At 60.4% G+C, this 13,620-nt stretch overlaps 1 protein-coding gene across 1 annotated transcript; it reads left to right on the top strand.

The window, feature by feature from the left end:
• Window positions 1-1,128: 1,128 nt before the first annotated feature.
• PEAR1 (platelet endothelial aggregation receptor 1) lies at window positions 1,129-12,875 on the top strand (the record flags this gene model as incomplete). The annotated part of the gene is made up of 22 exons (XM_081112509.1): window positions 1,129-1,244; window positions 1,946-2,050; window positions 2,300-2,400; window positions 3,163-3,255; window positions 3,560-3,803; window positions 4,477-4,597; window positions 5,017-5,153; window positions 5,236-5,445; window positions 5,712-5,886; window positions 5,964-6,084; window positions 7,016-7,179; window positions 7,272-7,374; window positions 7,498-7,644; window positions 7,827-7,952; window positions 9,087-9,215; window positions 9,318-9,446; window positions 9,615-9,827; window positions 10,046-10,134; window positions 10,219-10,330; window positions 10,493-10,567; window positions 10,663-10,929; window positions 11,434-12,875. 22 exons carry the CDS (start codon window positions 1,129-1,131, stop codon window positions 11,568-11,570), a joined length of 3,114 nt encoding a protein of 1,037 aa, XP_080968635.1. The 3' UTR covers window positions 11,571-12,875.
• Between the last annotated feature and the right edge of the window lie 745 nt (window positions 12,876-13,620).

Here is a 13,620-nt window from a genome sequence, read left to right on the forward strand (position 1 = left end):
AGTTTAACAACTGACTTGGTGTGTGTTTGTGTGCGGCCGGCCTGGTGTGTGTTTGCCAATTTCCATAGTGTAAATCAGGGGTCCTCCAACTACGGCCCGCGGGCCACGTGCAAATACAAATACTGTATTTGTTCCCGTTTTGTATTTTTACTTCAAAATAAGATATGTGCAGTGTGCATAGGAATTTGTTCATAGTTTGTTTTTTTTTAAACTATAGTCCGGCCCTCCAGTGGTCTGAGGGACCGTGAACTGGCCCCCTGTTTAAAAAGTTTGAGGACCCCGGGTGTAAATAATCCCCCGTGCCTGACTTCAAGCTACTTATATGACCTCAGGAGCTGGGAGCTGAGCACTGTGGGTCCTCATGGGTCCATCTGAGCGGTGCCAACACACAGAGGTTGGGAGGGGCCGCCTTCAAAGGTCGCCTGGGCCCAGCCTACCTCCTTCCATCCCATAGCGCAGGAAGCCTGCCACGACATCAGGGCGGTTGTGGCCTCTGCCTGCATACATCCAGTGACGGGAGCTCACCACCGAGGTGGCCGATTCCATTCCTGAACTGCTTTGACTGTTAGAAAGTTCTTCCTCCAGCTGAGCCCAAGTTGGCTTCCCTTGTAACTTGCCCCCATTGGCTCTAGTTTCGAATCTTGGTGTAAATATCGAAGTGCCCCGGGTAGGGCTGGGTTGGGGCTGGAGATTCGGAAAGAAAAGGCACTGGTCCCTGCCTCTAGGCCATGATCAGGAAATAGGCACTGGAACCGTGGTGTGCGTGTGCGTGTGCGTGTGCGTGTGCGTGTGTGTGTGGGGGGGGTGGAGGTGCCGGGGGCTCCAGAAGGGATGGGTGGGGCAGTCTGCTAGTGAGGGTCGAGGAGCAGAGATGCAAGGGTGGCACTTGGGGCTAGACCTTAAAGGTGAGAACTCAGGTGCAGAACAGAGGGAGGACGGCTACGCAGAGGAGGCAGTGTGAGCAAGGGGCACACCCCCCAGTCAGGAACGAGACCTGGGAGCTGGGCCAGGGCGCAGGGGGCAGGGGAGGCAGAGGCAGCAGCCTGTTCCCTTCTGCCACCCTGCTCAGGTCTCCGCAGAGCCTGGGTCCTTGAGGCTGTGGCTGCAGTGCCCCTCGCCGGCCACGTCATGTCGCAGGCCTCTGCAATGTCGCCACCTCTGCGCTCCCTCCTCCTGGCCCTGGGCCTGGGGCTGGCTGGAACCCTCAAGCCCAATGACCCCAATACCTGCAGCTTCTGGGAAAGGTGAGAGGGGCCCCTGCTGTACCTCAAGGGCTCCAAGCCCCCGGCTCCCCATTCTCCCCACTAGGGCCCCTCTTCCCTGACCTCCCGCCCTCCCTCCAGCCTTCACTTCCTGCCTGTTTCTGCTCTGCTCTCTCCTCCCCTCCATGGCTGCCTCTGACTCTCTCCCCATCTCTGACCTTGTCTCAATCTCCATCCCAGCTCTGACCCTGTCTGTCCCTTCTTTATCCCAGTCCCTTGGTCTGGGTGGGAGTCTGGCTGCAGGACAGGGCGCAGAGTGGGAGCCATTTTCTGTGCTGGGGTAGGGGGGGGTGGGGGGGCGGGGGGGGGGACCAAGCAGAGAGGACAGGGTTGGGAAACAGGCCTAGGGCAGGATTCGGCCAGAAATGCTGCAACCCACGAGTGGGCGGTAGCTCCATCTCCCTGCATGGGAAGAGGAGGAAGGAAACATTGCCAGCTCTGGTCCTATAGGGTGAGAAGGGGCTCTGATGGGGGAGTGGGGGGTCCCAGGAATATTCTAATTCTGGGAGGATCCCTTCAGATTGGAGGGCAGGATGAGGGTTCATTCTAGGTTTGGGGGAGCAAGCCCAAATGTTGGGGTGGTGATTCCTCACTGTGGCCAAGCTTCACACCCCTGCTTCTCACGGCCCCCGTGCCAGCTCAGGCCTCCCCTGCCGGGGCCCTGACCCCTTCCTGTCTTGCAGCTTCACCACCACCATCAAGGAGTCCCACTCCCGGCCTTTCAGTCTGCTCCCCTCGGAGACCTGCAGTCGGCCCTGGCAGAGCCCCCACTCCTGCCCTCAGCCCACGTGAGTGCCCTGCCCCCTCCTGGGCCGACGGGCTGCCCCTGCTCCCACACACCCTCATTCTTTTCTCTGGAGGAACCTTTAGAGTTTGGAGGAAGCATCTGGCCTCCGGGCCCTCAGGGGCTGGTGTGGTCTAGCTCTCCCAGCCCAGAGGGTTGGACAGGCCCCAGGCCTCCCACAGTGCTGCTCTGTATGGGGGGGCGGGGGGGGGACCTCAGCAGGGAGACTGACGGCCCTTCCGGGCCTCCCCAGGGTTGTCTACAGGACTGTCTACCGCCAGGTGGTGAAGACGGACCACCGGAAGCGCCTGAAGTGCTGCCAGGGCTTCTACGAGAGCCGTGAGGCCTGCGTGCGTGAGTCCTGGGTGGGGCGTGGGATGGGAGGGGCCCAGCCCACCCTTTCTAGGCCTTCCCTGCATCCACCAGGGTAGGGCCACTCCTCTGCCCTTTGGGTGTCCCCTCCTCCCGCTCACCTGGCGTTGTCCCTAAGGACACAGCTGCTGCCGCTAGCTGACCCCTTTCCCCTCCCTCCTCATGCCCCTCAGCAGTCTGTCCTGCCTCCTGTCTTCCTGTGCTCTCCCTCTGTCTCTGGTCTGCCTGCGTCTCTCACTGTGTGTGTGTGGGGGGGGAGGGGGGTGGGGGGGTGGGGGGGAGGGTCGTGGCTGCGTCTGTCACTGTCTCTTCCTGTCCCCGTCTCTCTGTCTCTGACCTGTTGCTGTTCAGTCTCTCCTGTCCCTGCCTCCCACCCCCCAACACCCTGAAACCCCCAGACTGGGGCCTGCTGTGCCTCTCTCTCCTTGCCTCACCTCTGGCCATCACCAGCCCCTGCCAAGCCTGACCCACCTGGACCCCAGCCTCTCTCGGGACAGCATCCTGTCTAGTTGCTACCTGAGGACCCTCTCCCGTTTTCTCAAGGAAGGGGCCTCGAGAATTTCCCAGGGGGGCCGGGGAGCCCGGAATCCTTGTCCCTCAGCCTTTCTGCGTGTTGGAGGCAGACATGCTGCTTAGAGAGCCCCGGGCCCTGGTGTGGGGGGGAGGTGGGGTCAGACTTCAGAGTGTGAAGGTGGGTGCGGGCAGGCGTGCAAGCCTCTTCCCGCTCCCCCGTCTCTGCCCCAGCACTTTGTGTCCAGGAGTGTGTGCATGGCCGCTGTGTGGCCCCCAATCAGTGCCAGTGTGTGCCAGGCTGGCGAGGTGACGACTGCTCCAGTGGTGAGTGGCTGGTGACTGCAGAGCCTCGGGCACACCCTCCTAGCCTGTGCCCGGGCCCCCGGGGCAGTTCCCACCAGACCCCCTTTGGGATGTGCTCTACGCCAGCGGTCGCCAACCTTTCGGACCTCACGGACCACCGGTTGGCGACCGCTGCTCTACGCTGCCTTTTCCGGGGATGTGGTAGAGTTTGGGCCAAGCCAGACATGGCGTCTGTGGGGGATGGGAGGCAGAGACAGGGATTAACTGGAGGCTGGGGTGGGGGGTGAGACCCCTGGTAACCTCTTCCACCCTCCTCATCTCACAGACTGTCCCCCGGGAGTGTGGGGACCACAGTGTGACAAGCCCTGCAGCTGTGGCAACAGCAGCTCCTGTGACCCCAAGAGTGGGGCATGTTCCTGCCCCTCTGGTCTGCAGCCCCCCCACTGCCTTCACCCCTGCTCCCCTGGCCGTTATGGCCCTGCCTGCCAGCTCTCCTGCAACTGCCATGGGGCACCCTGTGACCCCCAGACTGGAGCCTGCTTCTGCCCCCCAGAGAGAACGGGGCCCAGGTGCGTAGTGGGGGACAAGCACACTAATGGGGTCACAGGCACAGGACCGCACTGGCACACATGGGCATAGGCGGGAACTCCGACGGGTTCCAAATGTAGGGGTGGCGTCAAGGGGCCGAGGTCCTAGTCCCTGCTCTGCCCTCACTGGTCGAGTGACCTTGAGCCAATCATTGACTTTGTGAGCTTGGTTCCTGTCTGTGCTGTGGCAGCAGCGTTATCCACGTGGGAAGGTTCCTGTGCAGATAACACGAGAGAGCCTGTGTGTGGAAGCGTGTCATAAAGTGGGGCTGAGACAGGGAGCCCTATGGCAAGGCCAAGTAGGGGGGGGGCGCAGGGAGCCCCCGGAAGGAGAAGGTTCACTGGGTGGGAACCCCATGACCGGCCACAGGGAGGAGCTCCGGAGCTGAGGCCCCCACGCAGGCAGGGGCTCCCCCAGAAGGAACAGCACGCGCCAAGGTGGAGGTGGACCGGTGTCTGGAGCCTCCTGGTGGGGCTGTGTCCCCGCCATTTCCAGTCCTGGAAAGCTTTGCTTTCTGATGCCTGAGTCCCCTACAAGGGGAGCAGCGGGGGGCGGTGCTCACGGAGCCCTGAAGTCAGGCCTTAGGGGCAAAGGGGAGGCGAGTACTGCGTGCTCACGCTGACCCACACTGACCTCGCCTGCTCTGCCCGGCAGCTGTGAGGTGTCCTGTCTCCAGGACACTGTTGGCTTCCACTGCCCCAGCACCTCTCCTTGCCACAACGGGGGTGTCTTCGAGGCCTCCCGAGGCTCCTGCAGCTGCCCACCTGGCTGGATGGTATGAAGGGTGGGGCCCGTTGAGTCGGGGTGGGGACCTGGGGACAGTCCTGCAGGAGGGTCTGATAGGGCTCGAAGGAGGGTATACATCAGCGGTTCTCAACCTGTGGGTCGCGACCCTTTCACAGGGGTCGCCTAAGACCATCGGAAAACACATATATAATTACATATTGTTTTTGTGATTCATCGCTAGGCTTTAATTATGTTCAATTGGTAACAATGAAATTGGGGGTCACCACAACACGAGGAACTGTGTTAAAGGGTCGCGGCGTTAGGAAGGTTGAGAACCGCTGGTCTACGTGGAGTGGGTGGCTTGTGGGCCCTGGAGGGGTTTGAGGGCTCCTGGTGTGGGCGTATTCAAGGGTCCCGGAACCAGCGGAAACCCGGTGCCAGGGAATCTGTCAACCTCTCGCTCCACAGGGCGCCATCTGCACCCTGCCCTGCGCCCAGGGCTTCCATGGACCCAACTGCTCCCAGGAATGTCGCTGTCACAACGGTGGCCTCTGCAACCCGTTGACTGGGCAGTGCAGCTGCGCTCCTGGCTACATGGGGGAGCGGTGAGCGGCTTCGTGAGGGCGGGGGCGGTGGGGACGGGCCAGGAGGGTGGGCGTGGCCAGGCTCACTCAGCTGGGCGCCCAGGTGCCAAGAGGAGTGCCCGGTGGGCCACTTCGGACAGGACTGTGTGGAGACCTGCGACTGCGCCCCCGGGGCCCGCTGCTTCCCCAACGGCGCGTGTCTGTGCGAGCACGGCTTCACCGGGGACCGCTGCACCGAGCGCCTCTGCCCCGACGGCCTCTATGGCCTCAGCTGCCAGATGCCCTGCACCTGCGACCCAGAGCACAGCCTCAGGTGGGCCTGGGGCCTCGGTCAGGGACTGGGACTCAGGAGGCCCGCGGGAGAGGCCTTGGGTGCTGACGCCACCTGAGTCGTGTCCGGGGCATAACCAAGGGCGGGATGGATGTCACCGAAGGGAAAAGCGGGTAGCGGGGCGCTCTGGGAACAGCGCCGAGCCTTCCTTAGGGCCCCCTCCCTTGGCAACGTGGGCTGTCCCCCTCAAAGGGGTCTGGGTTGGCCCGAGGCCCCGGCTCAGAGCGCAGCGCCTGCCTCGCCCGCAGCTGCCACCCGATGAGCGGGGAGTGCTCGTGCCAGCCGGGCTGGGCCGGCCTTCACTGCAACGAGAGCTGCCCGCTGGACACGCACGGGCCCGGCTGCCGGGAGCATTGCCTCTGCCTGCACGGCGGCCTCTGCCTGCCCGACAGCGGCCTCTGCCGGTGCGCGCCCGGCTACACGGTGAGGCGCGCCCCGCGGACGGGACGGGCGGGAGGAGCGGAGGGGCCGCCGCTCACCAGTGCGCCCGCCGCCTGCAGGGTCGGCACTGCGCTAGCCTCTGTCCGCCCGACACGTACGGACTCAACTGCTCCTCCCGCTGCTCCTGCGAGAATGCCATCGCCTGCTCCCCTGTCGACGGCGCCTGCATCTGCAAGGAAGGTAATGGGGTGCGTCCGGGAGGGGCGGTTTGGGGGCGGGGCCCCGGAGAGAAGGGAGGCGGCGCGGTCAGGGCGGAGCTGCTGGGCAGCAGCTGGACCGTGGGAAAGCAGCCAGGCTACTTCCTTCCTGGAATCTCCACTTTGCTTTTTCTTCTGCTGCAGGAATCCCACTCCTCCTTAAAGGCCCAGCCCAGGAGGCCCCTCTTTGGTGAACCGTGTTCACCCTCAGCGATACATAACCAGGGCCCCCGGGATCTCCCAGGGGTGCAGGGTGGCAGTCTGCAGGCGGGGTTCTGACCCAGGCGTGTTTTGTTTGGCTCGCTCTCTATTACTAGTATGTTTAACAAACCTCCAGTCTCCGGTTCCCACTCTTCCCTGTAGTCGTGCACATGGTCGGGATAATTCGTTTAGTCACCTGTTGGGGCCTCTGTAAGCACTGGGTTTGCTGCCAACCCCCTTCATTCTGCAGAAGAGGCATCCAAGACCCAGAATGGGGTGATGCGTGGCTGGCGGTCATTTAGCCTTTTGTTCCACATCTAACAGTTTATATGCTTGTCTCTTTTTTAAAAAATATATATATTTCTTTATTGATTTCAGAGAGGAAGGGAGAGGGAGAGAGAGATAGAAACATCAGTGATGAGAGAGAATCATTGATTGGCTGCCTCCTGCACTCCCCGCATTGGGGAATCAAGCCCGCAACCCAGGCATGTGCCCTTGGCCAGAATCGAACCTGGGACCCTTCAATCCGCAGGCTGACGCTCTATCCATGGAGCCAAGCCGGCCAGGGCTATGCTTGTCTCTTGTAAGGGACCATGAGCACCCCCGCTTCACCCCCAACTCATAGCACGGAGCCTGGCACAGTCAGTGCTTAGTGTGCGCTCACCCGGGAGGGGAGCTGGGTCCCCCTGCCTACCTGCCCACCTCCCTTCTAGGTTGGCAGCGTGGTAACTGCTCTGTGCCCTGCCCACCTGGAACCTGGGGATTTGGTTGTAATGCCAGCTGCCAGTGTGCCCATGAGGCAGCCTGCAGCCCCCAGACTGGAGCCTGTACCTGCACCCCTGGGTGGCACGGGGTCCACTGCCAGCTCCCCTGTCCAGTAAGTGCCCAACCGCCTGCCTGCCTGGGGGGAGGGAGGGCATGGCATCCCTCAGCTGACTCGTCTGCCCTATTCTCCACTCCCTCTCCAAGAAGGGGAAGTTTGGTGAAGGCTGTGCCCATCGCTGTGACTGTGACCACTCTGATGGCTGTGACCCTGTTCATGGACACTGCCAGTGCCAGGCTGGCTGGACAGGTGAGCATTCAGGCCCCAGGCCCCCTGTGGAGTTGGGGGTATATACCCCAGGAAATGTGTCCAGAAGAACCCTTATGGGAGGGGTGGGGCAGGCCAGGCTCACCCTATTCCTCTCTCCTACAGGTACCCGCTGCCACCTGCCCTGCCCTGAGGGCTTCTGGGGAGCCAACTGTAGCAACACCTGCACCTGCAAGAACGGGGGCACCTGCCTCCCCGAGAATGGCAACTGTGTGTGTGTGCCTGGATTCCGGGGTCCCTCCTGCCAGAGATGTGAGGCTCCCTCCCTTCCTCCCACCTGTCAGCGTGTGGCACAGTGTAGTGTCAGAACCTTCTACTCTGCCCGTCTTGTTTTCTTCCACTGATTCCAATCTTTGGGCCAGTGGGCAGGAAGGAGGGAGATAATGGCATCAAGGGCTGTTTGCCCCCAGTCACCAGGAGCCCTTTTCCCCCAGCCTGCCAGCCTGGCCGCTATGGCAAACGCTGTGTGCCCTGCAAGTGTGCTAACCACTCCTCCTGCCACCCCTCCAATGGAACCTGCTACTGCCTGGCTGGCTGGACTGGCTCAGACTGTTCTCAACGTACGTGGTGGCTTGTGTGTCTGAGAGCATGTGTGTGCCAGAGGGTGGGCTGAGAACCAGCGGCTTCTGTTCTCCTGCTCCTGGGTAGAAAAGCCTCTGGACCTGCCTTGATTCAGTTAGTTATATAAACAACATACACAAAACCTTCCTGAGCACCGCCTCCCTTCTGGGTGCTGCGGATGCAGCAAGGAACAGCCAGGAGAAACAACTCCCTGACCTTCTCCATGGGAGACCCAGGAAGGGCAGTACAGGGAAGGGGGTGAGGGAAGCCATAAGCTCGTTTCTTTTTGTTTTGTTTTTTAGTGTTTTAATTGATATTTTAGAGAGAGAGGAGGGGAGAAGGATAGAGAGATAGAAACATCAATGAGAGAAACATCATCGATCAGCTACCTTCTGCAAACCCCGCACTGGGGATCAAGCCTGCAACCCGGGCATGTGCCCTGACCGGGATCGAACCGAACAGCCTCTTGATTCCTGGGTCAATGCTCAGCCGTTGAGCTACACCGGCCAGGCCACAAGCTCGGTTTCTTATCCATTAATTAATTAATTTATGGCTTCTTTCTCATATAAATATATGAAGAACATCATGGAAAAGATTAATGCAAAACAACCAAGTGAAATAGATTTTGAGAATGGAAATGAGAGGCTATTACTATGAAACAGGCTGGATGGAAGCTCATTGTCAGGCCGGGTAGAGAAAAGTCTACCTGGTGAGGAGTTTTGCCATAGAATTCAGGAGTAACTACTATCAGATTATTTGCTAGCAGCAGATACACAAAAATTATACCTTAAGAACATTTACTTCTGTCACGTTTTAAAAAACATTTTTTTAAGTGTAGAGCTACACAGCGCAGGGTAGTTTGGACGGCTCTGGCCGCCGGGCCCTGCCACGCCGTTCGGAATGGCCTTTGGACAGCCAAGTGCAGGCGTTAAGTAGGCAGCTGGGCACATGGGTCTGCCGGTCCGCGTTTGTGAGTCATCCGAGTGTAGATACTGTCCAAAGCCTTGGTGTCCCTGGGGGGAGAGACCAGCGCTGCGGGGAAGATTTCAGTGTTGTTGGGGCCCAGGATTCATCTGGTGAGTGCGGAGGAGGGCTGGGCTGGCACACCAGGCAGGCGCACCTTGTCTCCGCAGCATGCCCTCCAGGGCGCTGGGGAGACAGCTGCACCCAGCCCTGCCAGTGTCACCATGGCGGGACCTGCCACCCCCAGGATGGAAGCTGTTTTTGCCCCCCAGGCTGGACCGGACACCTCTGCTTGGAAGGTACCAACAGAAGCCGAGCTCCATGCCCCTGCGCCCAAGTCAGCCCTAGCCCTGTGTCCTGGCAACCTCTGATCCCCGCCTACCTCCCTGGCTCTCTCCCAGGCTGTTCTCCAGGGATGTTTGGTGCCAATTGCTCCCAACCATGCCAGTGTGGTTTTGGAGAGAGGTGCCACCCAGAGACCGGGGCCTGTGTGTGTCCTCCAGGGCACAGTGGTGCCCCCTGCAGGATTGGTGAGTTCTCCTCTAGGCCTTTCATATCCCCAGGGAACGAGGACATGGGCACCTGCCTGGGTCTCTGCCAAGATCTTGGCCCCTCACCTAGAAGTCTCTCCCATGCATGTCCCCCAAGCTCACCAGCAGAGCCAAGACGCTGTTCTGAATGACTGCCCTACCCACTAGGAAGCCAGGAACCCTTCACCATGATGCCTACCTTTCCAGTGCCCTATAACTCACTGGGGGCCGTGATTGGCATCGCAGTGCTGGGGTCCCTGGTGGTGGCCCTGGTGGCATTGTTCATCGGTTACCGCCGTTGGCAAAAAGGCAAGCAGCACCAACACCTGGCAGTGGCGTACAGCAGCGGGCGACTGGATGGCTCTGAGTATGTCATGCCAGGTGAGCGTGCCGGGGGCAGGGGACACAGCCAAGTGGCTGGCTCATAGGCCCGGGGCTCCTGGGTCTCTCCCTGGACCTGGAAGATGGGAAGTGAGGAGTGGGAGGGAGGAAGGGAGGTCAGAGGGGCTGATGACTCATCTCCGGGGTCAGAATAGCATTCCTGGGCCCAGGCCTGTCTCTGACTGGGGGTCACCCTGCACCTGTGTCTGTCCTTGCAGATATCCCTCTGAGCTACAGTCACTACTACTCAAACCCCAGCTACCACACCCTATCCCAGTGCTCACCTAACCCTCCACCCCCTAACAAGGTCAGTGCTGGGGAGGGCGCGCTGGGGAGAGATGGTAAACACCTGCTTCTCTGGAAAGCTCCATCCTTGCTCCTCCCCCATCAGGTTCCTGGCAATCAGCTCTTTGCCAGCCTCCAGGCCCCTGAGCGGCCAGGTGGGGCCCATGGGCCTGACAACCACACCACGCTGCCTGCGGACTGGAAGCACCTGGACAGGGGTAGGAGCCTAAAGGCCAGGCCTCGGGTGAGGGCGGGTGTGTGCAGCCCCGCGTCCTGCTCCGTCTGAGTGTGCGCATCTGCAGAAGGGGCTTCTGGGCTCCAGGGTTAGAGGAGACGGAGCCCAGGAGTTTGATGGCGGGTGGCCTCCTCCTCCTCCTCAGGTAGCAGCCGCTTGGACCGAAGCTACAGCTGTAGCTACGGCAACAGTAATGGCCCAGGCCCATTCTACGGCAAAGGTATGAGCACAGGGGCGGGGGGCGGGGGGGCTGCACTGGGGTTTGTTTAGGAGCCAGTGCCTCCCCTGAGCCTGAATGCTTTCCCCCCTCCTCAGGACCCATCTCTGAAGACGGGCTGGGGGCCAGTATGGCTTCCCTGAGCAGTGAGAACCCCTACGCCACCATCCGGGACCTGCCCAGCCTGCTAGGGGGCCCCCGGGAGAGCAGCTATGTGGAAATGAAAGGCCCCCCCTCAGGATCTCCCCACAGGCAGCCTCCTCAGCTCCCGGCCAGCCAGAGGCCGCGATACCCACAGCCGCAGCCACAGCCGCAGCCGCAGAGAGACAGTGGTACCTATGAGCAGCCTAGTGTCCTGCCCCATGGTGAGCCTCCTTCTCCGCGGGGGCAGGGGCTGGAGAGGTGGAAGGGAGAAGGGACAAGGGAGGGAGAAAGGGACAGAGGAAGAGAATGTGGAGGTGGCATGCTGTGGCAGCAAGAGCAAGGCCTTGGGGGTCTGACTGGGGCCCAGGCCCGGCATGCCGTTGGGAATCACGGTGCCGCGGAGAGCCTGAGCGGTGGAACCCACCTCACAGGGCTGAGGATTGAAATGGAGGTTGTGTAGCACCCGGCTTGTGGAGTCGGTCCCCAGGCAAGTGGGGAACCAGGCAGGGGGTGAGCAAGGGGGCTGCACGGGCAGGTGTCCAGGTGTCCTCATAGCCTGTGAGGTGGGCAGGTCAAGGTGGCCTCCCCGGCTGGCAGCTGGGAAGCCGCACAAAGGGCCCTACAGCCAGGCACCAGCTCTGTTTGGGCAGAAGCGTCTGGAGAGGGGAGAGGAGGAGAAGGGGAGGAGCCACCTCCTCCTCATTCTGTCCCTTCTCTGTCTCCAGACCCAGACTCCGTGGGCTCCCAGCACCCCCAGCCTCTGGGCCCGACCCCCGGCCACTATGACTCGCCCAAGAACAGCCACATCCCTGGACACTATGACTTGCCTCCTGTACGGCACCCCCCATCCCCCCCACTTTAGCACCGGGACCCCTGAGGGTCCAAGATGGTGTGCAGAGGCCAGCACACCTGTTCTTGCTGCCCAAGGCTGGGGACAGAGCCGGCTGAACCCTGCCAGGAGCAGGGAGAGGTCTGGCAGGCCGTGAACATGAACATGTTTATGAACAAGTTTAATAGAGGAAGTGAACAGAGAGATGGGAGCCTGGCTCCCGCCTCCACACTGGGACCCTGGTTGGCAGGAAGCCTGCAGTCCCTTTCCCCAACCCACTGCCCCCCAAGGCTGCCAGGGCCTGTGTACATACACTGGTGGGTTGGACATTGCTGGATAACTCTGATTTCATATTGATGTAAAAAAAATGTATATTGAGCACCTTTTCTCTGCACTCCCAGGCTGGGCTCTGTGTATGTGTGTGCTGGTATGTGTGCGTATGTGAGCTTCTGCATGTGCGTGTGCGTGTGCGTGTGTGTGTGTGTGTTTTCAGAGGGTACCAGGGATAGGCCCTCTCCTATGGCTCTCACCATTTAGCAGAGAGGCAGCCCCAAGCCAGTTAACCGGCTGCCTGCATTCACTTAGTGCTCCTTCCAGCCAACTGCTCCAAATACAAGCTGATTGGGTGGCCGCTGTCTGAGAGTCTTCATGCTGCCCCATTGATCCTGACCAGGGTCAGGCTGTCAAAGGCCTTAAGCCAGTGGTTCTCAACCTTCTGGCCCTTTAAATACAGTTCCTCGCGTTGTGACCCAACCATACAATTATTTTCGTTGCTACTTCATAACTGTCATGTTGCTACTGTGATGAATCGTCATGTCAATATCTGATATGCAGGATGGTCTTAGGCGACCCCTGTGAAAGGGTCCTTCCACCACCAAAGGGGTCACGACCCACAGGTTGAGAACCGCTGTCTTAAGCAAAGACTCTGCTGGCTTCCTCCTGTGCCTTCAGCCTCACCCTGAACTGTGTTCGCTGTCACTCTGCCTCAGTAACTCGGGCTTCTAGGTCCTCCTGTCGGCCACACTTCTTGCTGCCACAGGGACCTCACACGTCTGGCATGCTCTCCTCCCCCACTCACCTGTTAGCCTCCATTTGTCCTTCACACCCCCTCCTCTGGGAAGCACCTCTCTCATGGCGCTAATGACAGCTGCATGCATCCCCCCCCCCCCCCCATGCCTGCAGAAGGCCTGCAGGGCACCAGGCACCTCTGTAATGTGTTGTTTCTTTATGTGATTCTTTGATGAATTTCTGCTTCTCCCACCAGTCTGTAAGTTCCCTGTCTTTATGTTCGACATTGGTTCCCCTTGGCACACAGTAGGCACTCAATAAATGTTCCCTAAAAGACGGAGTGGCTGAGTGAATTCAAAGTATCAGTCACACTGTGGTAAGTGCTCAGATAGAGGGGAGGTGGCACGTCCTGAGAGTTAGTAGACTGCACAGGTGGGAGCCTTCCCCAAAGACGGGCACTTCTCCAGGGGAGCTGCATCCAGGCTGAAAGGTGGGAAGGGCTGGGAGTGACCCTGGGGCAGAGGAACTGATGGGGTGGGAGAGGCTGGAGGCAGGAAGGCGGATGGGAGAGGATATACTCAAACGAGGGTCCAGCAGGGTCTGGACTGCCTGAGCACTTAGAATTCAAGATTTCTAAAAAGCATTACCAGACACATTAACTCATCAGCAGATCAGCTAAGTTCCCAGACCCAGAGGAGGCCAGATAGGTGCTGCGGAGAAAGGGACCCAGCTCCACACCAGCTCACCGGGGTCTCTCTGGGCCTTCCACCAGGAGCCCCTCCTTACAGGCTAGGAGGGCAGGCAGACCCAGAGAGCGGATCTGCCCCACCCCGACTCCCCCCAGATTCCTCAGACACCCCATTCCTGATAGGCTGAACCAGCTCCCGCTTTCTCGGGCTCAGTTTCCTGGGGAACTTTGGGTGGCTGGACGCCCGCCGGCCTTCGCCCCCACCCCTCCTTCTGGCCTCGTCTAGCCCTGTCCCCTCTGCCCCGGCTCTGCCTGGGTCGTGGGGGAACCCTGGCTCGCTCCTTTCCCAAACGGTTCGCAGGGCCAGGCCCTCTAGGGCTCACCTGC

Source organism: Myotis nattereri, assembly GCF_964212035.1.
Source record: "Myotis nattereri genome assembly, chromosome: 18".
Classification (NCBI taxonomy): Eukaryota; Metazoa; Chordata; class Mammalia; order Chiroptera; family Vespertilionidae; genus Myotis; species Myotis nattereri.